Here is a 25,531-nt window from a genome sequence, read left to right as displayed (position 1 = left end):
GATGTCTGATGTAGTGAAATTGCACGCTGCAGTACCTCGCGTGGCCTGCAGGGGGACAATAACAAGGTCCAAGCTTTTTTTTTTTCGGCGTCAGCTGCATGCACGTATACACACACACACACGCGCCCACGCCCCCACACACTCAGACACCCAAACACAGCACGCGACTAAAGCCTGACTTTGAACAACAACGTGTTCGGGTTGTCATGAAACCGGATCTTTTTTGTTAAAAGCAATATTATAACACTTCTTCATCACATTCACGTCGAGGAACCGACATTATATTCGCAGTATTTCTCTGTTTTTTTTTTTTTTTTGGTGAGTCGAAACCAAAACTGCTATTCTAAAGATTGCATTGTAAGAAAAGTTCGTGTTTTGCTTACCAAGCGAAGTAAATCGCCGTAAAAACTATCCGAACTGTTTGATTTCATGTCGACAACTCACTAAGGGCGCGAGCGATTTGCATGAAGTCGGAGTGCTGACAACCTGCGTGAACTTGGTTCTTCTTCAAATTATTTTCCAAAGCTTTGTGGTTGAATCCGATTAGTTTGTCTCATGTCTGATCAGAGTTCAGATGAAGATCTGGATCCTGAGTCGGAACAGGCGGAGGAGCTCGCAGGAACCCTCAGCAAGGTAACTTCTACATTGAATCCCAACACACACCTGTACACACATTACATCAATTAAATTGTCATTAAAAATAAAAAAAAAAAAAAAACTACTACAAGGTTCAAACCGAACATTTGATTGCAACTTGTTTCGGTCTGCAGTTCCGTCTTTTTGCCACCATGTGATATGGACACCTGTTCATTCCATGATCCATCGATTTTGCAGGAAAACCCCATTCTGACCCCACGTGACATGTTTATATTTCTGTGCTTGGTTATTGGTTATTGGTTCTTAATTTGTTTTTAATTGTTCGCGGATGGCTGACACTCTGACGTCACAAAATAGACATTGCACCCTAAGGTGCACCTAGAGACTGGAGTTGAATAGGAGGAAACATTTCAGTGATCCAGGTCAGGTTTCACTGCTGGCTGACAAACAACAAAAGAGTTTTTTTTTTTCTCATTTTCTTACTCACAGTGACGTTATTTTAGTTTTATGAGTGAGAAATACAATATAAAAGAAGTAGAGACAGGAAATGGACTCAGAGCCTGTACCTGGTCCTTGAGCAAGGCCCTTAACCTTCAAATGCTGAGCTGTAAAACTAAGATAAATGTAAGTCGCTTTGGATAAGGGCATCTGTCAAATATTGTTAACGTAAATGTATGATTTGAGTTACGGCAGAACTAGTTGGTAGAATATCGGATGGCAAGCAAGAATATGTTGACAGCAGGGACTAGTATGAAGGTGGTAGATCATTAGGTGGTAGGGAGGATGTTCAGGCATTGGACTATGGATAGAAAGTTCAAAGGTTTAAATCCCAGCACTACCAAGCTGCCATTGGTGGGCCCTTGAGCAAGGCCCTTGAACCTCAACTGCTGAGATAAGAGTATTTGACAAATGCCTTAAATGAAAGATGAAAGTTTGTGACTTATAGAGCGGGAGGTGGATGTGATCTGATCATTGTGATGTAATCAGCTTTAAAAGCTGCGTGTGACCAAACCCCCCCTCAACTTCTTCCTACTCGTCAACTTGGGGTTGTGTTCCTTCCCAGTACTACGAGTTTATGCTGTATATTTAAGGGTTTGCTTTAATCAACATAAAATATACACTGCATGATTTTTTTTGTCCGTCTGTAAACTTGTTTAGTCATGCAGTTTTCCAATCAGCCATATAAGTTGCTGCAGTACAATAATAATAATAAAAACCCCAAGATAGAGAATGGAGCAAAAGTCTAAAGTCTGATTTTCCTTGTGGTGGACGTGTTTGAGCTTTTATTTTTCCACACAACAGTCTCACCTTGTTGAGTAGAAGTTGAGGAAAAAGGTCAGATGATTTGAGCTGGTCATTTGATTTAAGCACTTTTTATAACCATGGGGAGCAGAAAAGCATCTCAGCATGCACAAAACATTAAACTGTAAGGTGGAAGGGGTATAAGAGCTGAAGACCAACATTCACTTCTATCAGCCAAGAACAAGAATCATAGGCACAAGCTCACCCAAACTCTGAAAACTACCTAGTCTTTTTTCTGTTTTCATTGAGTCTGTGCACTATTTAAAACTTTTGACTTGTGTCTGCATGATTTAATGCACTGTTCTGCTGCAACATGATTGGCTGATTAGACATCTGTATAAATGTATGAATGGACAGTGAGTGTATTTGTAAAATCTCAAACTTTGGATATACAAATTGCTGTTTTGATAAGGAAATTATACATCTTTGCTCACCGTTAGCTTGTTGCTAACAAAAGAAGAACGCAGAGAACCAAATGTTTTTCCCACACTGTGTGTGTCGAATGCATTAAGATTAAGAAAGCATGGTAGTTATTTTAATCTGCAGATTACTGTTTACAATAAAAGTCAAATGCAATCCCACAGGAGTCACTATCAGTGATAAGTTGCATAAGCATTGAAGTTAGTTTTGCCTTAAAGATTTGCCTTAAAAGTAATTCTAGGTGTAGCTCTTCGGTTATGGTATAAGGTGGTAGCTCTGGTTAAGGTGTAAGGTGGTAGCTCTGTGGTTATGGTGTAAGGTGGTAGCTCTGTGGTTGAGATGTGAGGTGGTAGCTCTGTGGTTGATTTATGAGGTGGAAGCTTTGGTTAAGTTGTGAGGTGGTAGCTCTGTGGTTGAGATGTGAGGTGGTAGCTCTGTGGTTGAGATATGAGGTGGTAGCTCTGTGGTTGAGATGTGAGGTGGTAGCTCTGTGGTTGAGATGTGAGGTGGTAGCTCTGTGGTTGAGATGTGAGGTGGTAGCTCTGTGGTTGAGATGTGAGGTGGTAGCTCTGTGGTTGAGATGTGAGGTGCTAGCTCTGTGGTTAAGTTGTAAGGTGCTAGCTCTGGTTAAGATGTAAGGTGGTAGCCCTGTGTTTGAATTGTGAGGTGGTAGCTCTGTGATTGAGATGTGAGGTGGTAGTTCTGTGGTTGAGATGTGAGGTGGTAGCTCTGTGGTTGAGATATGAGGTGGTAGCTCTGTGGATGAGATGTGAGGTGGTAGCTCTGTGGTTGAGATGTGAGGTGGTAGCTCTGTGGTTGAGATGTGAGGTGGTAGCTCTGTGGTTGAGATGTGAGGTGGTAGCTCTGGTTAAGATGTAAGGTGGTAGCCCTGTGTTTGAATTGTGAGGTGGTAGCTCTGTGATTGAGATGTGAGGTGGTAGTTCTGTGTTTGAATTGTGAGGTAGTAGCTCTGTGGTTGAATTGTGAGGTGGTAGTTCTGTGTTTGAATTGTAAGGTGGTAGCTCTGTGGTTGAGATATGAGGTGGTAGCTCTGTGGTAAATGTGTGGTAGCTTATTTTTCTATATACAAATCCAATTCCAAAAAAGTTGGAACAATGTGCAAAATGGAAATAGCCATATATGTTATTCACAATAAACAAACAAACAAACAAAAAAAAAACATACTGAAAGTTTAAACTGAGAGTATATCAAATTTAAATGGAAAAAATAAGGTCATTTTATATTTGATGGCTGCAACAGGTCTTAAAAAAGGTTGGGACATGGGTTTGTTTACCGCTGTGTAGCATTGTGTCTTCTATCCATATATTTTTTGGTATTTAAGTTTTGGGAGATAAATGTTGTCCTTTATGTGTCTGATACAGGATTCTAGCTGCTCAACAGTTCTGGTATTCTTTGTTGTATTTATAGTTTAATAATCCAACAAATGTTTTCAAATGGTGAAAGGCCTAGATTGCATGCAGGCCAGTTCAGCATAGGCACTCTGCTACTACGAAGGTTACGCTATTAAAATAGATGCAGTATTCAGTTCGTATTGTCTTACTCAAATATGCAAGACCTTCCCTGAAAAAGACGTTTTCTGAATTTAAACATTTGTTGTTCTAAAACGTGTATATATTTTTCAGCATTGAGGGTGCCTCAGTACATTTTAAATGGCACAGAGATTATTGTTTCTGGATCACGCCTTCTTCTTTGCATGATAGAGATTGAACCTGCATTTGTGGATGAGATGGCAAACTGTGTATACAGACAATGATTTCTGGGGGTGTTAATTAGCTTATTTAGTAATTTCCATTACAGAATCTGCCTGAGTGCTCGAAGATCACTTGCATCCAATATATATTTTCTTCCTTGTGCACAGAGATTTTTCCAGATTCTTTAAAATTTGTGATGATATTATGATATTATGAGATATTAAATTGTTTTGCAATTTTATGTTGAGGAACATTTTTCAAAATGTGGTTCACAATTTGTAGACAGTCTTTTATCGATTGGCGAAGCTCCGCCCATTTTTACTTCTGAGAGACTCTGACGCTGGGTTTGTAGTTAGGGTAATAAACGCTAGGAAATGCTCATACAAGTTATAAAACAATATTCCTGGTGCTTTGTTTTCAGTGGACCAACTATATCCATGGATGGCAGGACCGCTGGGTTGTACTGAAAAACAACACACTAAGCTACTATAAGTCAGAGCATGAGCGAGAGTATGGCTGCAGAGGATCACTCTGTCTCAGCAAAGCTGTCATCAAGGTAAGACTCATCCCTGGATTTAACAGCGCTACATTAAAAATCTTAAAAAGTAGATATGCATGCAACAGTTTGAAATGTCACCCACTTGCTCCAATCCCTAATTCCCAAAAAACACATCTTCTCCTGTCTGCCAGTGAGCAGGAATCTGAGGCTATTGTGGGCACTTACTCATTTATTAATCCCAATATACTGTATGGCAGTTGAGTTCACTAACTAGGAAGAAGGGAATGAAAACGAGTGAGCAAATTTGGACAACAAATTGGTCAGCATTTATCATACCAATAATTTCTCTAGAGGGATCGATAAAGTATTCTGATTCTGGTCATGTATCAAAAAGGAGTTGATTCACCTACAGTGTATTAACATCTGTTGTGTATCATAAAACATTATTTTATTATGATTATGTTTATTCAACTTTATTACATTAAATACATAAAATCAACAACACTTTCAGCCACATTTAATTTAATTACATTTAAAACCATAAAATAAATCATCAGTAAGAATAAACAAATGTGTGCATACATTATGTACAGAACACTTTCGCAGTGTTTCCTGTCAGTGACCTCGAGCTGACTACAGATCTAAATGCTATAAGATTTGCTCGCTCTTGATTCTGGTTTCGGCGAAACTTGCGTCTGCGCCATCTCATGTTGCAGTATGGGAAATAGTCTGTTCGAGTGCATTGTGGGTACAAACGAGTGAGCAAATACTGTATGGGGAATTAATCAGAATTCGGACACCGTAACAAAGTATCCGACACCCGTTAAAGTGAACTATATAGGAGATCTGGAGCCGTTTCAGACACAGCGAATGTGATTGTGTCATTTAGCTGCATTGCATTGAGTCTGTTCTCTGTTCGTCATCTTTATTGTTGACTTACTAATTAATAATCATAGTATTGGAGAAGTATAGATTTATAATAGATTAAACAGTCATTCCAAAGACAAAACTAATATAGTTAAAAAAGTATTTGATGTTATTTGAAAAGTGAAGTTGGCTTCCCCAAAAAAATCTGCTGTGCTTAATTAATTCATATTGTTTGTATTGTATAAAAAATAAAGGAGTGCTGAGGAGGCTTGAAAGTCGGGCGTGTGCTCCATAGTCCTGTTTGAACAAGCACAGCTTGTTGCCTCGTACTAAATCCCCAGGACGGCCTAGTTCATACACAGATCTTTTGTTGTCAAGCCTCAAGTATGCGGAAACGGTCACGTGGAGCAAATTCAGACCCGGTTTCACCACGTTTCACCTGCTTTACTTTTATTAGCTCTTGTCCATATAATCCTCACAGATACCATAGCACTCTGTTTTGTCCTGTCAACTGCTGGATTTGGATTTACTACCACGATTGTATAACGTTTTGACTCACCTGCTCATATTTCTTAATCAGTAACTGATGCCGAGTTGTGACACATCCACCCCTCCGCCCCCTTTCTTTTTTTTTTCCAAAGCACGTTAAAAATTATGCAAGAGCCATGTGGTAATTTTTCAGCAAGTGGATGACAGTCCCAGCTGAAATGGCACCTTAGTAAGCAGGGAAGTATGCAGTGTGCTGACATTATTTCATCCCAGACTGGAATTTTTATCAGGTCAGCAGACAAAATCATTGGAAGCAGCACAGTGCTGTGCTTTCTGCACAAGCGAGAGCCGGATGAGTCCAAAGTGTTGGGGTCTGTTTCTTGTAGCAGGCATACGCTGAGCACGTAGAGGAAAAAACGCATTTAAAGGCCAATGAGAAACTTTGTAGAAAGTCTTGCATGCATTTCAGTTTATACGTAATTGGAACGTGGTTTGGATTCACTTTATTTTGGAAATTAGTCCCTGAAGTTGAAATGAAGTTGAACAATGAGATTAACGTGCAGAGTGTCCGGTTAAAGTAAAGGCTATTGTTGGTCTTACTTGCATTTCTTTCAGAAAAAAAAAACATATTCATATAAATTATTTATCTGTGATTTAGTTGTTTTTGTTGCTGTTTCAACAGTGAAGAGCACAAATGTCAGAATAATGAGTCAAAATGTAACAAAGGCTGCTTTAGAATGTATGATTAGCGTCATAATAATGTTGTTATGGGCAAAAAAATTGGTGGGCAAATAGCACTTTCAGGACCAAAGGGTTTTGGACCAAAGCATCTACGTGTAAAAAGTGTTTAAAGTGGGGCAGTGTTGTATCATAAGGCTGTTGTGAGTAAACAATTTTTTCAACATATGTTATTGCATTGTTATACTACATTATTTATTAAGAACCCGGTCCGAAGTCTGTTATTCCACTTATACCAAAGCAATACCAACATTTACAATCTTTCATTTATTTATGAGTGACACCACACCCATTTTAACGGATTAGAGTTCGAAGTAATGTTGTGGAAATACAAGAGTCTATTTAGTTCTTGTTATAACCTACGATAGGCAATAACCTAGCCTCTCTCTCTTTCTCTCTCTCTCTCTTTCTCTCTCTCTCTCTCTCTCTCTCTCTCTCTCTCTAACTCACTCTCTCTCTCGCTCTCTCTCTCTCTCTCTCTCTCTCTGACTCTCAAACTCTCTCTCTCGCTCTCTCCATCTCTGACTCTCAAACTCTCTCTCTCTCTCTCTCTCTCTCTGACTCTCTCTGACTCTCTCTGACTCTCAAACTCTCTCTCTCTCTCTCTCTCTCTCTCTCTCTCTCTTTCTCACTTTCTCACTCTTTAACTATCTCTCTCTCTCTCTCTCTCTCTCTCTCTCTCTCTCTGACTCTCAAACTCTCTCTCTCTCTCTCTCTCTCTCTTTCTCTGACTCTCAAACTCTCTCTCTCTCTCTTTCTCACTCATTAACTCTCTCTCTCACTCTTTAACTCTCTCGCTCTCTCTCTCTCTCTCTCTCTCTCTCTCTCTCTCACACACTCACTCTCTCTCTCTCTCTCTCTCTCTCTCTCTCTCTCTCTCTCTCTCTCTCTCTCTCTCTCTCTCTCTCTCTCTCTCTCTCTGTGTGTCTTGTCAATATCCTGAAAACCAGAAAGTATAACCTAGACCAAGAACTTTTTCTGTTTCCAACTGCTTCTATAAATGTTAAATAAACTTCTAATAACAGTTCCACAAAAATAACCTTCTGATCATTCAACCGAGCTGCTTTGCATATAAGAAAAACTTTGATTTATAAGGCCGCAAGCTGTTGGTTATCAGTTCTAGACTATTGCAATGCCATTTGAAGGGAAACAAATATAATATGTATCTAATGTATTGTACAAGTCTATGAATGAGCGTTTAGTGTATTTATTTATTTTAATCCTGTGTATATTGATTGCATTTTTACTACAGTGATGTCACTATAAACATGCTGTGATCATTTGTTCTGGATTTAAGTGTCTGATTCCTGTATGAAATCGGACAAACACAACTTGATTGACCTTCTTTGCTGAAATGTAGGTAGATTTGTGTTTTTCTGTCTCTGCCCACAGCCACACGATTTCGACGAATGCCGCTTTGACATCAGTATAAATGACAACATTTGGTACCTGCGGGCTGAAGACCCCGACCTCCGGAGCCAGTGGATTGACACCATTGAACTTCACAGGGTAAAAACAGACGTCGCAGAAATGCTTGGTGAAACTGTGTGTTAATATTCTTACACGCGTCTTCATTCTGATCCGTGCTGTTCGATTAGATTAAAGGTTGTTTATAGTTTAGCAGAACCTTAGGATCTTTGATTTGAAAATCAAAAAAAGAAAGGGTTTTTTTTGTAAAATAATTTATTGCACTGCACATTTCAGTCCTAAACTATTAAAATGTTTATGCTTCCGAAGTAAGAAATGATCCACATGGACATGATCCACAGGACATGTAAGTTCCTCTAGTTTGGATAGCCACAAGGTTAAATAACAGTTCAACAAACATTCTCGAGCTTTGGCTTAATGAGTAGAGGTGTGACATTGCTCCATCATATATATTCTAGACATACTGCTTTGCATCAAATTCAACGTAAGATATAGTGAACATGATATTTATTTTATGTATGTTTTACTTATGAATGTATTCCTCTCACAGTGCCATGGCCTGTTTCTTAGGTTTTATTGAGAACACTTTCTGTCTCAAAAGTACCTATTTCTGTTTCTCCAAATGGATAAAAATCCTACAAATCCAAATTATAAGCTATTTATAAACTATTGCTCTGATATGCATAACACTTTTTTTTAGCTTTATATGTCCCAGACAGAAAAGTACAGAAGGTCATCACATTAGTGAGTTCCTCAATGCAGATTGGAGAAGGTCATTGTTCCACCATGTGTTATTTAGAAGCTTTTCCTCCCAAACAGAATCAATTTCATTTTTTTTTTTTTTAAATGTTTTGTGCCGGATATTTGCTGACAAGTCTGATGTCATAGTATTCGGACTTCACATTCTCAATTTTAAGAAACTGGTTAGACAAGATGTTTTTAGTCCCATTTTTGAGACAGGAATGTGTAACTGTCTTTGGATGTTATCTTGGAAGGTTTACTAAGCTTGTTCCTCTAACACATAGCTTGTATTGATCCTGAGTGTGTGGGTGTTATTGAGATGACTGCAATCTTGAAAAATGTGGTTTTTTTTGTTTGGGTTTTTTTTATCATCTATAAAACTATAGCATGTGATAGTTTTGTTAATAATAACTCACGTGGTTTAAAAGTAACCCCTTATCTGGGCCGGAATCTTAATGTGAGTTGTGTGTAATGATATCACATTTTAAAAGGAATATAGTTTGTATCCAGCACATTTCTCTGTAGAGGAGGAGTGTACCCTGTCTGTAAGTTGTTTTGATCCTGGTTTTTTAGTACTTGTTTTAAGGTAAAAATGGGGTAAAATGTCAACAAAGCCTGTGTTAGTCATTATCTGACTCATTAGTGTGCATATAGGGGGTGTGTGTGTATATAAAGTACAAAAAGAATGATTGGACAGAAAGAGGTTGCACAAGTTATTCTACTAAGAGCGCCCTCTGCTGGGAGAAACTAGAATTTTGATTGTCACTTAAAAATATATCCAAGTATCATTTTTATAGTATTGTCCCTTGAGATGTATAGTATCTCACAAAAGTAGTACACCCCTCACGTTTAAGCAACCACTTTGGTAGATCTTCTCAATGGACGTCAATCGTCAAATCTTGTCAATATTTAGTGTGAGCACCATTGTTATCTAGCACTGCCTCCTGAGCATGAAATTCACTAGAGCTGCACAGGTTGTTGCTGGGATCCTCTTCAACTCCTTCATAATAACATCATAGAGCTGCTGGATGACAGACACATGGTGCTTCTCCACCTTCCCTTCATCATTTTCTGAAGGGAGGACATCATGTATAACTTCAGAATTTCACAGTACACGTTAGAATCCATCTTTCCCTTAATGAAACGCAGCTCCCCAGTACGAGATCATGATGCTACCACCACCATGCTTGACTGTAGGCAAGACACAATTTTCTTGGTTCTCCTCACCAGGATGTCGCTAGACATGCTCGACACCATTTTAGCCAAACAAGTTTATCTTAATCTCATCAGACCATAGGACATGGTTCCTGCAATCAATCCCTCTAAATCAATGCTGGCAGCACTCATGTGTCTATTTTTTGAAGGCAGCTTCTGCACCTGAGGCACAGCATGAGAACTTATTTGCCTGTTTTGAGTGGAACCCGTCTTGGAAAACCTCTGTATGACCCTGGCCACTGTACTGTAATTCAGTTTCGGGGTGTTGCTGATTTTATAGCTTAGGCCATCTTTGTGGAGAGCAACAATTTATTTTCTCAAATCCTTTGGTGCCATGTTGAAAATCCAGTGGTCAGTATGAACACAAACTTTGAACTGCTCTAATACAAGATAGACACATTTGTATGGTCCTGTCAAGCAGACAAAAAAATGAACATGATTAACATGACATGTGGCTTTGGATTAATGTTGTGGCAATGGGTTACAGCAGTGAAGGCTGGAGACTGACTAACGATTCAGGGATATCTAAAACCATCAACACATGATGATTCAGGATTTAATATGAATTAGAAAAAACGACTCGTTAGCCAACATTGTATTGCATGCAGCTTTTTGTTTATTCGTGACCACACACAGGGCTCAGATGTCCCACATGGAGCATTCAAACCCTCTCACACACACTGTTCCACTTCACCTAACCTTCGTGGGTTCTTGGCTTTGTTCTGCGGTTCAGACACCGACAAGGAGCTCGGGAGATCACAACACTTGGTGTATTAAACCTCGTGAGGTAAAACCAATGCATTAGCCATAGTGGGTTAAACAGTGCATATCTATCTTTCTATCTATCTATCTATCTATCTATCTATCTATCTATCTATCTATCTATCTATCCATCCATCCATCTCTCTCATTTATTTATTATATATATATATATATATATATATATATATATATATATATATATATATATATATATATTACACCGGACATTCTACAACACTTAGCGTGGCGTATATATACACACAAGTGTGTATACATAAAATTATAATAATAATAAACACTGCACATAATAAGCTTTTAGTATTGGTGTGTTTACTGACTTTGGCCTTTTAAAAACGCTGTCTTATTGCATTAAACAACGTTCTGCGTTTTACAATATCCCTCTTTTCCCGCAAATCCAAATCCTTGTTCACGTGGTATTATCTCGAGATCTCATTTAAAGTTGTAGTACATCACTGTAGCTAGTAAAATTTAGTTAGCAATGTGATTTAATATTAACCTACACATACAGACTTACGCGGACACGCACGTGCGACGCGCACTGATAACCTCCCCAGTTACCATAGCTACGACCCAAACAGAGGAGGTTTTAACAGCGCGTGACGCTCCAACACTCACCAAACACATGCGAAATATCGTACACATTGTATGAGCAAATCCAGACTCAGATATGCCTTTACTGAAACTCCCGTGTGGACCAGATACTAGTGTGGTACTTCAGGTAAACGTTCTAAGTGAAAACATTTGAAGTAAAAAAAAAAAAAAATGGCATCACCGGAAATGCTTTATGACAAGACATGCGCAGTATCATCTGAACGCGTTTGTTATCGTTTAAATTATCTGATAGATAGATAGATAGATAGATAGATAGATAGATAGATAGATAGATAGATAGATAGATAGATAGATAGATAGATAGATAGATAGATAGATTTGATAGATTGATTGATTGATTGATTGATTTTATTATGTGCTACAACCGACTGCAGCTTCGGTTACTAGGATAAAAAATTGCAAATTAATTATAATTATTTATGTTGTGTTTAAGTTTGTGACGTTCAGATGTTGTGAAATGGTAAGAAAGTGAATAGGCATCTTAAGCTTTAACTAACAAAAACACTTTGGGCAGTGTAACCCTTCTTAAAGCTGTTAACTTCATCTAATTTAATACTGAATCGGTTTTCCAGTCATTGCATTGCTTTGCTGGGGAATTTTGCCAAATGTAGATAATTTCCTGACAGATCCTTGTATCCATTAAATAAGTTAACAGAAAGTCAGCTGATTCACCAATTTGTCTGTCTATGCCATGGAAATTGTTGATCTGATTTGTAAACTCTGGCTCTCCCTGTGTAGTTCAGAACGCTGCTGCTGAGCAGTCTGGGTTTGGGTCTCCTGGTTCAAACTGAACATAGAACAAAAGGCCATTCAACTACATATAAAGACATTCAGCCATATAATTTTTTCATGCCTCTAACTTTGTAGAAACAGTTTGGGGGAGAACCTTGTTTAGCCAGAAAAGTCTGGCGTCCCAATACCTTTGCTCATATAATGTATGTGTTGCTAATGGGTGGACAAATTTCATCCTAATGTACCTATCTTAAGCCAATTTTGTGTTCAATATCCAAATATGACATTTTCAATATCTCGACATTTGCAAAAGTTTTCATTTTGAAGGTATGGATGTTTAAAATGAATGAAATTCACATTGGAAACACTGATGAAACCGAGTGAAAGGAGATAACACTGTGGTGCATAGGCGAAATGCCGGCCATAGACTGGTGAGGTTTTGTTGAGAGTGCAAACATGAAGTGCTACATAAAAAACCCAGCAGCGGATTAGGACTATGGCTATTCTGTTACCTCCACACACTATCTATATTAGTGTTTTTAACTAGATAACTAGCAGCCTAGTCAGTGAAGATTCCAGGAAACCAAAACTTCTAGGATTAGGTGATTAGGGTTTGTTTTAGAAAATCTTACTGGTGGGCCTCAGCAACTGGTATTGCAGCCAGTTTTGCTATTTCTAAAACGCAGTTTTTTCACACTGCGATTTGCTTTGGACAATACAATGTTGTTATATGTTGGCGAAAAATCGTTTGAAATTTGCATGTACATGTGTGTTTTTCTGGTGGGGGATTGGCGAATCGGGCTTCAGATGGTGAAGCTTTCTGCTAAAGCAATGCATTCTGTGAATAATACATGAGCTGTTGCTCCTAAAGGGAGACGAACAGCCGTAAAACCTCAGAATTACGCTCAGAATCAACACTCAGCCGGTCCACGCTTTTTCCCTCTGTGTCTCTCCCCATCACTCACCTCACCCACCCACACACACTTCTTTGTTTCCGCTGGACTGGCGCAAGGGATGGATGCTGCTGAGCGGTTTAAGCAGGAGGTCTGTGTGTGTGTGTGTGTGTGTGTGTGTGTGTGTGTGTGTGTGTGTGTGTGTGTGTCTTGTTCTCCCACATCCCCCCCCCTTTCTCATTCCTCATGCTTCGCACACACACACGTAATGCCTTCCATGCTCCAAGCCACAGCAAGGCCCACATTGCAAGATCAGCTGCCTTTATTCTTTAATTGTTATGTTTTTTATATTTTTTTCTTTTATAACACTTAAGAGGAAAAAAGCATCATTTTCCACCTCCGACTCGCTCTTCCTCACCACATGTCTGCAGACAGGCTATTAGGAAATACTGGGAGTGTCTGTTCAGAGCACTGAGGGGCCATGCTCAGGCCAGCCAGCCAGGATTGTAGCAGCACGCTTTTCTGCTTTGGCTGCTGGAATGGACGAATGGTGGGGAAGAATATGGGCATGTTTGCATGTATGCTGTTGGATCACATTGACTTTCTGCTATTGTCTCTTAAAAACAGCAGTAGGGTTTGTTTTGCATGTTATTTTATTGTTTTTGTTTTTATACTGTCTCCGGGTGCAAGCGTTATCTTTTATTAGTTTGTAAGCTTTTTTTATGTATTGTAATTTATGTTCCAACTAATCATGTGCAAGAGTGTATGTTCTGCAGACTAAAGTGACTGCTGGACTGGAAAGTAAATTACAGTCTATATTTGTAGTGATGTGCTTTGTATATCACTACACACTTCAGCACATGGCTGGTTTGATTGACTCATGCTCATCTGAATAATTCCAGGTTTTTTAAAGATTGTTTATGATTCAGGAATTTATTGTCAGATTTAAAGCCTGGGCTGCACTACTCTTCATAATCCCTCAGTTTTAAAAATGGCTGTCTGAACATAAATGTGGTCAAGAAATGCTCATATCTCTCCAGGATAACGTTGAAAGGTGTTTACAAGCATAGTAAAGGCTATGCTTTTAACTGAAATTCAATTTCTTTTGTCCACCTTTATATCCAGGACTGGTAATACTAATGGGGCAGTATTTGATTAATCCAGCAAAGCATAATTCAAAACCAAAAAACTATAATTTAGACATGAGACATCTTTACTTACTTGGCACCTCTCTGCTTGTCTCTAATCTTTAGCCAATGTTACGTTTCTGGATGTTGATCATAATTTTTTATACTATATAGGATGCTTTAAATGCTGTTTCAAAGTTAATATTCTAGCAGATTTTATTGGATTTTTTTTTTTCTAAATGCATAGTAATATTCGAGTGGTTCTAGTGTTGATAAGAAAATCAAGTTCTTAATTCTGTGCACTTCAGAAAAGAAAATTTGAGTCACTGAAAAGCCTTTAAGTTGATTTTAATGTGTATATTTGTGTGTGATTGCAGGCTGAGTCAGGTTATGGTTCAGAAACTAGTCTGCGGCACCATGGATCCATGTTGTCCCTCACTTCTGCCACCAGCGGCCTCTCAACGACCTCAACATCTTCCTTAAAAGTAAAAAAAAATTCTCTCAGTGCTTATATAATACTATTGCTTACATTTAGCTAGTCTACTGACTAGATTTGTGGATTGGTAAAGGATTTAATATATAATGCTTTAAGCTATATTGTGCTAAATACTAGTTCCTTTATCAAAACAATTATAAGACAATTATTAGCATGGATTGTGCAGCATTTGCAATTGAAACAAAACTAGAAATCGGAGACCTTAATGAAACGTTCATATATAGACTGAGAACCTCAAATATATATTTGCAAACATGAACCTTTGATAAATATGCATTACTATTTATTACAAGAAAGATTTATTGTTTGATGTTTGGTCACTGTGCAGAAAGGCAACAGTCTCAGAGAAAAGCTGGCAGAGATGGAGACATTCCGGGACATTCTGTGCAGACAAGTGGACACACTGCAGCGTTACTTCGACAACTGTGCAAATAGGGATTATAGAGAGGAGTTTTTCAGGGACAAAGGTGAGATGTTTATATATTTTTTTTCATATATGTATATACTGTGTATATATAAATATATACCGATCTGCAATGTAACTGACAGTTGATGTGAATAACATTATCAAGGGGCCCATGCCAAGGGGTGGATTTATTATTATTAGGCAGTTTGGGCGAAATTTGGAAGTTAGGCAAAATTATTATGGATGTCAGTTTACGAAATTAACGAATCGGAAGAGTTGTCAGGTGGAGGGATCTCAGTGACTATGACAAAGTCCAATTTGTGAATGCTAGATCATCAAATCTTCAAATAGCATATTTTTTGAGATGTTGCTATATATAGTGTTAGGAAGTGTAATGTTCTTGGCAAGGTTCTGCTGAGAAACCTTGGGTCCTTGCATTCATGTATATGTTACTTTGAGATGTACTACCTACCTAACCACTGTTGCAGATCAATGGCAACGGTATTCCTAATGGGAGTGACCTCTTTCAGCAGATAACATGATCGCCAAACTGAAAAAAAAAAAAAAATGGTTTGAGGAAGACTGAGTTCATGATCTTCATAGTTCCCAAATTTCCCAAATCTCGAAGTCCTTCACAGTTTTGGACAGGTGTGTTGTAATGTTATGGCCGAATGGTTTATATATCAAACAATACTATTTTGGCGGCTGATCAAATCCAAACTGGACTGTAAATCTACATTATACTGTATCTTAAATCTAGATAACATGAAGATAAGCCATGCATTTTCATGTGTGTAAGTTGTACTGCATGCTGCTTAGACTCTTCTGCAGGTTCTAGTATTCATTTGGCTGCAATGTGTAGTTTGTTTCTAGTTTGACTAGTCTTTCTCCCACGTGCATTTCCAGTACCAACATTTGCAATTCCAAAGAAAAGTAGGAGAAGGAAACTAAAAGTAATTACATGCAAAAGGCATCTGTATTACCTGCAGAAATGATTTTTGAAAACTTGCCTTATAATATGAATTCCCCAAATCTAAATGTGAGTGGAAATAATTAGACAGTCAGTTTTAATGTCAGTAGAATATCAGTATAATGAAGACAAACACCCTGTAATTAAAGTTCCCAAATGAGAACCATGTGGCTAGCTGGCCATGTTCTGAGAACAATTCTGTTGTCAATCTGTTTTAGTATTTACTTATTAAGTAATTATATTCAGCTATTTAATTTTATTGGTAGTAATGTTATAGCTTTAATGACTACTTAATAATCTATGTTCTGTTTGTCACGCAGTAATCGAGGATGATGAAGATGATTTTTCCACCATACAAATCGATGGAGACTACCTTCTCAACTACAATAGCGGCAAAGAGAAGTGTAAGTATGATTGCATGTCTTTCCATATTTTATTCATTGTTTAAGCTAAAGATCTTGGTTATAGTTGCATAGCATTTCAGAGTAAATGAAATATCTCAAGAACTAAATAGTCACCACCAGAGGTGAAATAAACCGCAGCCTCAATTCCAAAAATTTGGGAAAATATAAATAAAAACAATGCAATGATTCGCAAATCTCATTAAGCCATTTTTCTTATTCACAATATAGAATAGAATACATATTAAATGCTTAACTGAGAAAAATAATAAGGAAAAATAATGCTATTTTGCATTTGATGACCGAGACAAACGCTGGAAAAGTGTTAGAAAGTAAACACCTGGAGGAACATTTTGTAACTGATTAGGTAAATTGGCAACTAATCAATAACTTGATTGGATACTTAAAATGTGTTTTAGAGAAGCAGAGAAAAATTGGGGTTGTACATGGAAAAAGTTTGTGGACACCTGATCATAATTTTAATGTAAATTTTTTAACATCAAACTCCAAATATATCCCCATTTGCTGTAATAATGACTCCCCTCCTCGAGGAAGATGTTCCATTAGATTTTGGAGTGTGCTTAAGGAGATTTTATCTGTTAACCACAAGGGCATTGGTAAAGTCGGGTAGCGATGTAGGGTGAGACTTCCTGGGGTGCAGTGTTCTGATTCATCTCAAAGTTGTTCAGCTGGATCGAGGTCAGAGCTCTATAGCAGGCCACTGAAGATCTTCCACTCCAACCCATGTAAACCTTCTTGGGGCTCACTTTATGCAAAGGGGTGTTATCATATAGGAACAGGTTTGGGTTTTCAGTTTGGGGAAGATCCTAAATTAGTTGGAAAGGTAAGGTGTCCGAATACTTTGTCCCTAAAGTCCTGCAGAGACAAGTCCGGTGCTCTACAAGTACCTTTCTATTTGATTCCAACCACTTGATGCATAAGAAGCAAACAATGGAAAAATAAACATCCTTGAAAATATTTGCAACAATTTCTAATGTTACTCTATTTCAGTTATAAAGCCTTTATGTTAAATCATTTTGAAAATTGTTTTTCAAAAAAAACCACTTGGCGGCTGGAAACCTGGCTTTATTTAGCTACAAATAATCTGTCATGTCTGATGGACAGTTCATGAATGAACACAATAGTAGTGAATATATTTAAATTATTTAATATTATGCTGGATTTACAATGTTACTGCAAAAGGCACAAACTTGCAGCATGATGCTAGCATGTCTGCGCATGACTATATTTGAGAAAAACTTGTTCTTTCCATGTTTTTGCTTTAGTGTTCTTTAATGCCAGCATGAAAGCACCCATCGGCATTGATTTCAAAGGTGAAGCCATCACTTTCAAAGCCACCACAGAAGGCATACTCTCTACAATGTCCCACTGCATCGACATCATGGTCAAACGTGAGGAGAACTGGCAGAAGCGGCTGGATAAAGTATGTCTACAAATAAATAAAATCCAATAATTGTATTGTTTAGACTGGATTATTAGGGGAAAATATTGGATTTTGTTTATACAATCAAAAGGGAATATTACACCCATGTGGTGCTAAATGATTATTTTTTTTTTAATCTTGCTCCTCATGTTACATTGATACACAAGGCACCTAAAATTTTTTTCAGATAAAGCAGTGGGTAAAGCAGTACAAATCAAATTTCTAAAGCAGAAATATAAATCTAGTGAAGAAGACAAGACACTGTTGTAATTCTTACTTTTATTACTCATTGACTGTCTGTAAGGGTTGGACTGTGGAATGGAGGATTGATACCTGAAAGAAAAGAAATAATTTCATAACCTTATGTACAGTACAGTGGTAAAAATTTGTTTGTAGTAAAATTCTGTCTGTTTCTATGTAACCAGTTGCTATAGTTTAGATAAATGAATGGATATCATTGAAACTGTCAGCTGTGAATTTACATTAGTGTTTCAGATAGTGGTCATATTTATTCTTTGGAGTTGAATCTATAAAGGGCAATTGTTTGAAAGCCTTCTCAGCAGTCAGCAGATCATTATCACTTTCGCAGCTCTGTGGAAAGCCAGAGTGGATGAATGGAATCATATGCAAGCTACATAGAGAGTAACATATGGTTAAAAATAGTATTTTATTTTATTTAATTTTTTTTTTAACATTTAGAGGAAAACAGGATTAATAAGTCCTCTGTGACCGCAAGACTGCCTTTGCACAATGTCTACAAATATGACCAATGTGTTTGATCTATTATGTACTGTTTAATAAGACGTGTAAGACTGTTGACTTGGCTTCCCGAAAACCCGTGCTGTTAACCACGTGGGACCGCATTCTTTGAAATTGGTGCTAATTTATTTGAACGCTTATTCGCAGCACACTGTTACACTTTTGTAACATCTCGTTGTAAATTTTAGACTTACCCTACCAGTTCTTGCTTGTCTAGCTGAAAATCATTGCAAGTCAGGAAGCACTTAAATTCCATTCCATTCGAAGCACTAGCGAAATGAAGGGGCGTGGAATATGTGCGCATGAAAAGAAGCCTGCAGCCAGAAGACAACCTGCAGATCTTGATCTTGTTACTCGAGTTCACCAGCTTATGCACTGTATGGATACTTACTTAATATGTCAACCAGTTTGTCCACACTGAAACCCTGGCTGCTCTGGGCAGCCGAATCTGGGCAGAATTGGATTAATCAGAACAACTTCCGTGCAGTAGGTTGCATGTTCTCTGCTCTTTTTGTTGCCTCAGTATAAGTAGTAGCTTTGTTTTGCCTAACTGTAAAAAAAAAAAATTTTATTAAAAAAATTTAAACAAAGTCTTCAGCGTTTCAGAACTGTGTCATAGCATTACATTTGTGCTTTTGTGCAGTGGTTTTGTTCTTTTTTTTGTTTGTTTTCTTAGGTCTCAGGTTCATTTCAGCCACAGTTCTTTGCTGGCATTTTGGTTTCAGGCAAAATATTGTTTGGTTAGGTGACTTACGTGGCTTACTGTGGCACTCCTTTTGCAGGTGTGATTTAAACAAGATGTAAATTTTAATGATTGTTTCTGTTGCCATTCGAGCGCAAGTGAGGCTTGTGCCGCTCCAGTTGGGCAAGCAAGTATAAGTATTATAGTATTAAGTATACTGAAAACAAAATAAAAGCATATTTCTGTGAAACGATTTCAAGAACACATTTTGACAAGACGTCACTGAAGTCGGGCAATCCCTCTTTTTTTTTTCCCTCTTTCTGTTCGTTTGACTCTTGGTGAAGGTTGTTGTTATTTGAGGATCTTTGTAACTGGCACACAGAGAGAACCCTAAGGCCATACCCAGTCCCAGATGTTGAACTTCTAACAACAATGAGATTGAACCTGCTTTATTTACCCTGGTTTTATTGTTTAAAGCCTGAAACTGGATGTAGAACCTGTTAGAACACAAAAGTTTTGTCTTGGAAAAAAGAGATCTATAGCCTTATTGTGCTCCTGTGTGTAGTGTGATTTTTGTCTGCTTTGATCAGAGAAGAATGTAAAGAGCTCAAAATATGAGCTCTAATATATGTCATTTATTTTGGTGTTTAGGGTTTATGCTGATAGCGTGCGTGTTCTTTACTTTCCTAGTTCTTAAATATCATACCAAGATTTCAGAATCTGTTTTCATTGCTTCATGAAGTAAGATATTTATCTTTTCTTGTAAGGAAATGGAACAGAGGAAGAGAGTAGAAGAATCATACAAGTCAGCCATAAGAGAACTGAAGAAGAAATCTCACTACGGAGGTCCAGATTATGAAGTAAGTCAGGCTGATTTTGAAGTATAAATTAAACTTCCAGTGTGTTTCCAAGTATCTCTCATGCGGCTTGGTTTTCAAACGCAAACAGAAGAAGAGTGTACAGTGCCATAACTAATACTTGATTAATTCGTTATAAACATATGATTTTCAGGAGGGGCCAAACAGTCTCATCAATGAAGATGAATTCTTTGATGCTGTCGAATTGGCTCTGGATAAGCAAGACAAGATTGAGGAGCAGGTACGTTTTGTAAGAATTCGTCAACTAAGAGCAGCAAAACTGCATTGTTTACAATATGCTCTATATATTATAATAACCATTAGACTTTCTACATTTTGAGGTTTTTTCATAAAGTTTATTGAGTATGTAATAAAAAAAAATTTCAAGGCTAAAGTGTTACTGGTTTACTTTGGGATAGCCAGAGTGAGTGAGGTTAAATCAATATAACAAGTTACAATGGTGCAGCGACTAGATCCTGAGCATAGCATACTGTCCAAACTGTTTTGCATGTTTTTCATCTGTTTCTCCTTATTTCCGCTCTTAAATTGTCCCCGTATATGACTGTACCCTGTCATGTGTATTGGCTTTTCAGGTACTTTGTACTGCCACTTCAAGTTTCAAATATAAATGATGTTGTCATTATCATTTATTAGCATTAATAACTGCCTCTAATGGTCATACTGTTTAGAAATTAGACACAGACAGTAATCCAATCTAAGAACACTAAAGCTTTGAGGTGTCCCTGTAAATGAAATTATGTTTAATAAGATAAAGTATTAAGGGTGCTATATTTAAGGCGCCTCAGCCAAATGAACTTTTTTTTAAGCATTTATATACATTGAATTTTTAAACTGTCTATGTCTCTTTTTTTTTTTTTGTTTCAGTCTGAGAAATGCAGGACGACTCGGCCAGTTACACTGAACTCCACTATTAATGTTCACAAATACACCAACAAGGTACCTGACTGAAAATTTACACAATTTAGAAGGATTTCTGACATTTCTGTGCATAAATCCACTTTACCAGCATTTCTTTATTCAAGACAGAACTAATATTGAATAGAGTTTAAATAAGCTTGTATTGTTAACTCATCCTGTCTACACAGTGGTTATTAGTTTCATCCATTGGTTCCAAACTTGATCAGCATTTACCTGTTTAGTACGAGGTGGTATCAAACGGTTTCGAGACGAGCTCTGTTTAAAGAAAGTACTTTTTATATATATATATACCCGGCATCGGATAAGCGGGAGAAGATGGATGGATGGATGGATATATATATATATATATATATATATATATATATATATATATATATATATATACACGTTTACACACTATGCTCTTCAAAATAGTCCTCTTGCACAGCAATAGAGTGCTCCCAGCTTTTCTGACACCTCTGGAATATGTCCTGGAAGTCTTCTGTTTGAGGCCTGTCAAGCACCTTCTGCTGTCACGCCGGAGCTCCGCTGTGGTATCAAAATGGCGAAACCTGAGCCGGATCTTCATCTTTGGGAAAAGGCCGAAGTCCGTAAGCCAAACCTGGCCAGTAGGGTGTGAAGTGGGAATCATGTGGATTGTTCTCCAATCATCATGCATGAGATGCCGAATGTTTCATCATTTTCTGGGGTTGAGCTCATTGAAGATCTTCCTGATTTCTTTTGAAGCATCGCTGTATGTCAAACGTACATCATGTCGAACATCTCATTGACCGATTTGCCCAGATTCATGCAGAATTTCACGTTTGCTCTTTGTTCTGACTTGCTGTCCATGAGGAAATCGCAGATGTGGTAACAGGTGGTCAGAATAGCACCAGTTAGCACCATTAGTCTCAAATCGTTTTACCACCTCATATGTTGGCAACCTATCCACAGATCTGTTTCTGAAAGAGCAAATATGTATTGAGATACCATACCTCTGATGAGGACATCATCAGAAATGTATTACATGTAATATATATAAATGTAACGCCTGTGCTTCTGATGGCCATAGTTACATTTTGTATGACCAGATATTTCTTCTTACTATGTTGATAATCCTGTCTGTGTTAATTGCAGGTATGGTAGATATTAGGCACTAAAGCTATCCTTTTGGGCTGCACATTTGCTTTATTCCTGATTTGTGCTGATAAATCTGTCTTTACTCTGCATTATGGTGTTTCATCTCTGTGTCTGTTTACTTCCTTTGTCTTTTTCTCTTTCTCCCCTGGTTCAGCCTCTTAGTCATGCTTCTTCACTATCCTCTCTCGACCTAGTCAGTGCTTCAGATGATGTGCACAGACTGAGTGCTCAGGTACAGTGTCTTGCCAGTATTCTCATGTTGCATAGGTTTGTTTATATCGTTCTTTTGTCACTTTAAACTCCAATGTTTAATAGCATCACAGAGTTAGAAAAAAGCAGCATGAATAGATGCACTGTTAACAAAGAATTCTGTCTGTCCTCTGTTGAAACTAAGCCCTTTTCATTTGATTCATAATCTAAGCCATTCATAATCAAAAGAAAACAAAGATAATTGACAACCAGTTCACAAACGCTGTGATGAAACCAGTGAATGTTTGCCATTCAGTGCTTCACCATCTTTTTTTTCTTGACCATCTTTTTTCTGACATTATTCTGTTTCAATGTTGGCAGACTGTGCTGTTAAACTGACTGACACACCTGTTTGATTTTAAACAGGTGGAGGAAATTATACACAGCCACATGACCCATTCCTTACAAGATGTAGGTGGAGATGCTAACTGGCAACTTCTCACTGAGGAGGGTGAGCTAAAGGTAAGTCAGCCCTAAAGCATCTGCTGATTTAAGCGAAACATTGACAGCTAGTGCTGTAGGGATCTGCTGTGGTATATGGTTTAGAGACAGTGGCATTGAGTAAAATACAGGAGGTGGAGCTGAAGGTGGCAGAGCTGAAGATGTTGAGATTTTCATTGGGAGTAACATCGATGGACAGGATTAGTAATGAGTTTATTAGCGGGACAGCACATGTAGGACGTTTTTGGGACAATGTGAGAGAGGTCCGATTAAGATAATTTGGACATGTGCAGAGGAGGGACATGGGGTATATCGGTAGAAGAATGCTGAGGATGGAGCCGCCAGGAACGAGGAAGGCCAAGGAGAAGGTTTAGGGATGTGGTGAAGGAACACATGCAGGTAGTTGGTTTGAAAAAAGCAGATGTAGAGGACAGGGGGGTAAACATTATCGTACAGTATATAAATGTATTTATCAATTTTATTGATATCTATCATTATCGCCATTGTAAAAACTGAAGATTGTATGTCGAACCACTGTCACTTTGGGACCATCTGTATATTTAAAAAATATAGATATTTAAATTATGTTTAGGAAAACCTGAGCAATATATAAAACTTTTATCTTTTTTTAACACATTTTTGATGCAGGTGTACAGGAGAGAGGTTGAGGAGAATGGAATTGTTTTGGACCCTCTCAAAGCTACACATGCTGTTAAAGGGGTTACAGGTCATGAGGTCTGTCATTACTTCTGGGACACAACCTTCAGGAATGACTGGGAAAGTGAGTACCTTAATTATAATCCATTTTTTTCTCAATGTGAATGTTAATACTAAACCTGAACCCGACTTCTCTATACCTTTCCCAGCAACTGTCGAAAACTTCAGTGTGATAGAGACGTTATCAGACAAGGCAGTAATTATTTATCAGACTCATAAGGTACAAGTACAATTTAATTCCTAGCATTTGATGTAGAATAGGAGTTTCGGTCACATTGGGTGTGCACTTTTTGCATTGTTCTAACTCAGCTGTTCTCTTGATTCTGTTTTAAGAGGGTGTGGCCTGCTTCGCAAAGAGACGTCCTTTATTTATCAGTCATCCGCAAAATCCTCTCCACCAACGAAAATGAACCCAATACGTGGATTGTGTGCAATTTCTCTGTAGATCATGACAGCTATTCAGTAAGCAAACCATTTTTTACTTTTTTTTCTCTCTCAGTATAACATGGTCAGACACAATTCTAAAAAAAAACAACGGAAGTCCAAGAGAGCAAAACTGCCACTCCTCTATATAGAGGGTAGGGGTTGGATTTGTGAGTTGGGGGTGGTTTTGGTTGGGTGGAGGGGTAGAGAACAAGAAAGTGAAGCCGTTTTGACGAAAATAAAAAGGAAATTGAAGGAAACTTAGAGTTTTGCATCCAATGACACCTGATATCAAGTGTCATACAAGTATTGACACCTGATTATACCCACTATGCTTAAGAATTGTATTATGATCTTAATATTAATTAAATATACATTTATTAATATTATTTAGCTTGTCATGAGCCCTCTTTTATTTTTCCAGCCCACAAACCGGTGTATTCGTGCCAAAATCAATGTGGCCATGATCTGCCAGACGCTGGTCAGTCCACCAGAGGGCAACAAAGAGATCAGCAGAGATGATATCCTCTGTAAAATAACTTACGTAGCTAATGGTGAGTAAACTTATTACCAAGTTGATGTTCACTTTTGCAACACTGATCATTGTGTAAAATTCTAATAATGTTAAAACACATTTTACTGAATGTAGTGAATCCAGGAGGATGGGCACCAGCGTCCGTCTTGCGAGCAGTGGCCAAACGTGAATATCCAAAATTCTTAAAGCGCTTCACGTCATATGTTCAAGAAAAGACCAGCGCTAAAGCAATCCTTTTTTAAAAATCAAACAGGTAATGTCAGTATTTGACTTGTTAAGCAAAACTTAACATCACATTGTGCAAATTCTCAACAAAATTTCTATTTTCCTATAGGTTGCCAGACATTTATAGGAGGCCTTATCCATCACTTCACCCTCTAAATCTTAAGTCATATCCAAAATCTAAATTAAACCAGTCATATATCACAGTGTTCTGGATTAGGAATATCAATGTTCTTATACAGGCATCCAGAAAATCCCACGGTATTTATAGTGCACATTGATTACATATACAGTTGTGTCCTTTTACATGTTGTGGGGACGGGTCCTGGTTGTTTTTGTCTGCTTTGTCTTTTATAAGAGTTAAAGTGTTTACGTTGTAAATATTTGTATTCATATTATGTGCACATTGTTTGGCTGTCTTTATTAAAGATTTAAAAACACTATCAACTTGAATACCAACTTGAATTAAAAGCTTTCTTGGTTATAACCATTTTTTAGGCCTTATATAATTGTCTTTTATGAGGTAAAGATTCTCTGCTTCGACTGAGAGAATGTGAAAAGCTTTAAATAAGGAACATTGTTTCTTTTAGGGCCCTGTGTCTTACTGTTCTGTATGAAGATTTGTGTATATTTATGTAAAAGAATCTTTATTATGCAGGATACAGAGGTTGGTGAACTGAATAACACTATAGAAAATTAGGTTGCCAGATATTGTC

The 25,531-nt window shown here is 37.7% G+C and overlaps 1 protein-coding gene across 2 annotated transcripts; it reads left to right on the top strand.

Annotated features, from left to right (window-relative positions):
* The first annotated feature begins 97 nt into the window (after positions 1-97).
* Positions 98-25,531, top strand: cert1a (ceramide transporter 1a). 2 transcript variants are annotated; one of them, XM_083527622.1, is made up of 18 exons: positions 98-633; positions 4,453-4,587; positions 8,017-8,133; positions 14,533-14,640; positions 14,980-15,118; positions 16,348-16,431; positions 17,715-17,872; positions 20,081-20,173; positions 20,325-20,411; positions 21,056-21,127; positions 22,383-22,460; positions 22,844-22,939; positions 23,567-23,699; positions 23,785-23,855; positions 23,969-24,097; positions 24,483-24,612; positions 24,708-24,846; positions 24,928-25,531. In XM_083527622.1, the coding sequence occupies exons 1-17, from the start codon at positions 556-558 to the stop codon at positions 24,833-24,835; spliced, it is 1,836 nt and encodes a 611-aa protein (XP_083383748.1). In that variant the 5' UTR covers positions 98-555; the 3' UTR covers positions 24,836-24,846; positions 24,928-25,531. The 2 variants fall into 2 exon arrangements, with proteins under 2 accessions (XP_083383748.1, XP_083383749.1); XM_083527623.1 differs by lacking the exon at positions 22,383-22,460.

This window comes from Silurus aristotelis (genome assembly GCF_946808225.1).
Source record: "Silurus aristotelis genome assembly, chromosome: 23".
Taxonomy (NCBI): domain Eukaryota; kingdom Metazoa; phylum Chordata; class Actinopteri; order Siluriformes; family Siluridae; genus Silurus; species Silurus aristotelis.
This window is presented reverse-complemented; position numbering and strand designations above follow the sequence as displayed.

Bases quoted from the DNA above. Each gene is read 5' to 3' on its own strand.
- cert1a (XM_083527622.1), top strand. From the start codon at position 556: ATGTCTGATCAGAGTTCAGATGAAGATCTGGATCCTGAGTCGGAACAG. The intron at 4,588-8,016 runs GTAAGACTCATC...CTCTGCCCACAG, and splicing joins TCAGCAAAGCTGTCATCAAG to CCACACGATTTCGACGAATG. The intron at 24,613-24,707 runs GTGAGTAAACTT...TACTGAATGTAG, and splicing joins AATAACTTACGTAGCTAATG to TGAATCCAGGAGGATGGGCA.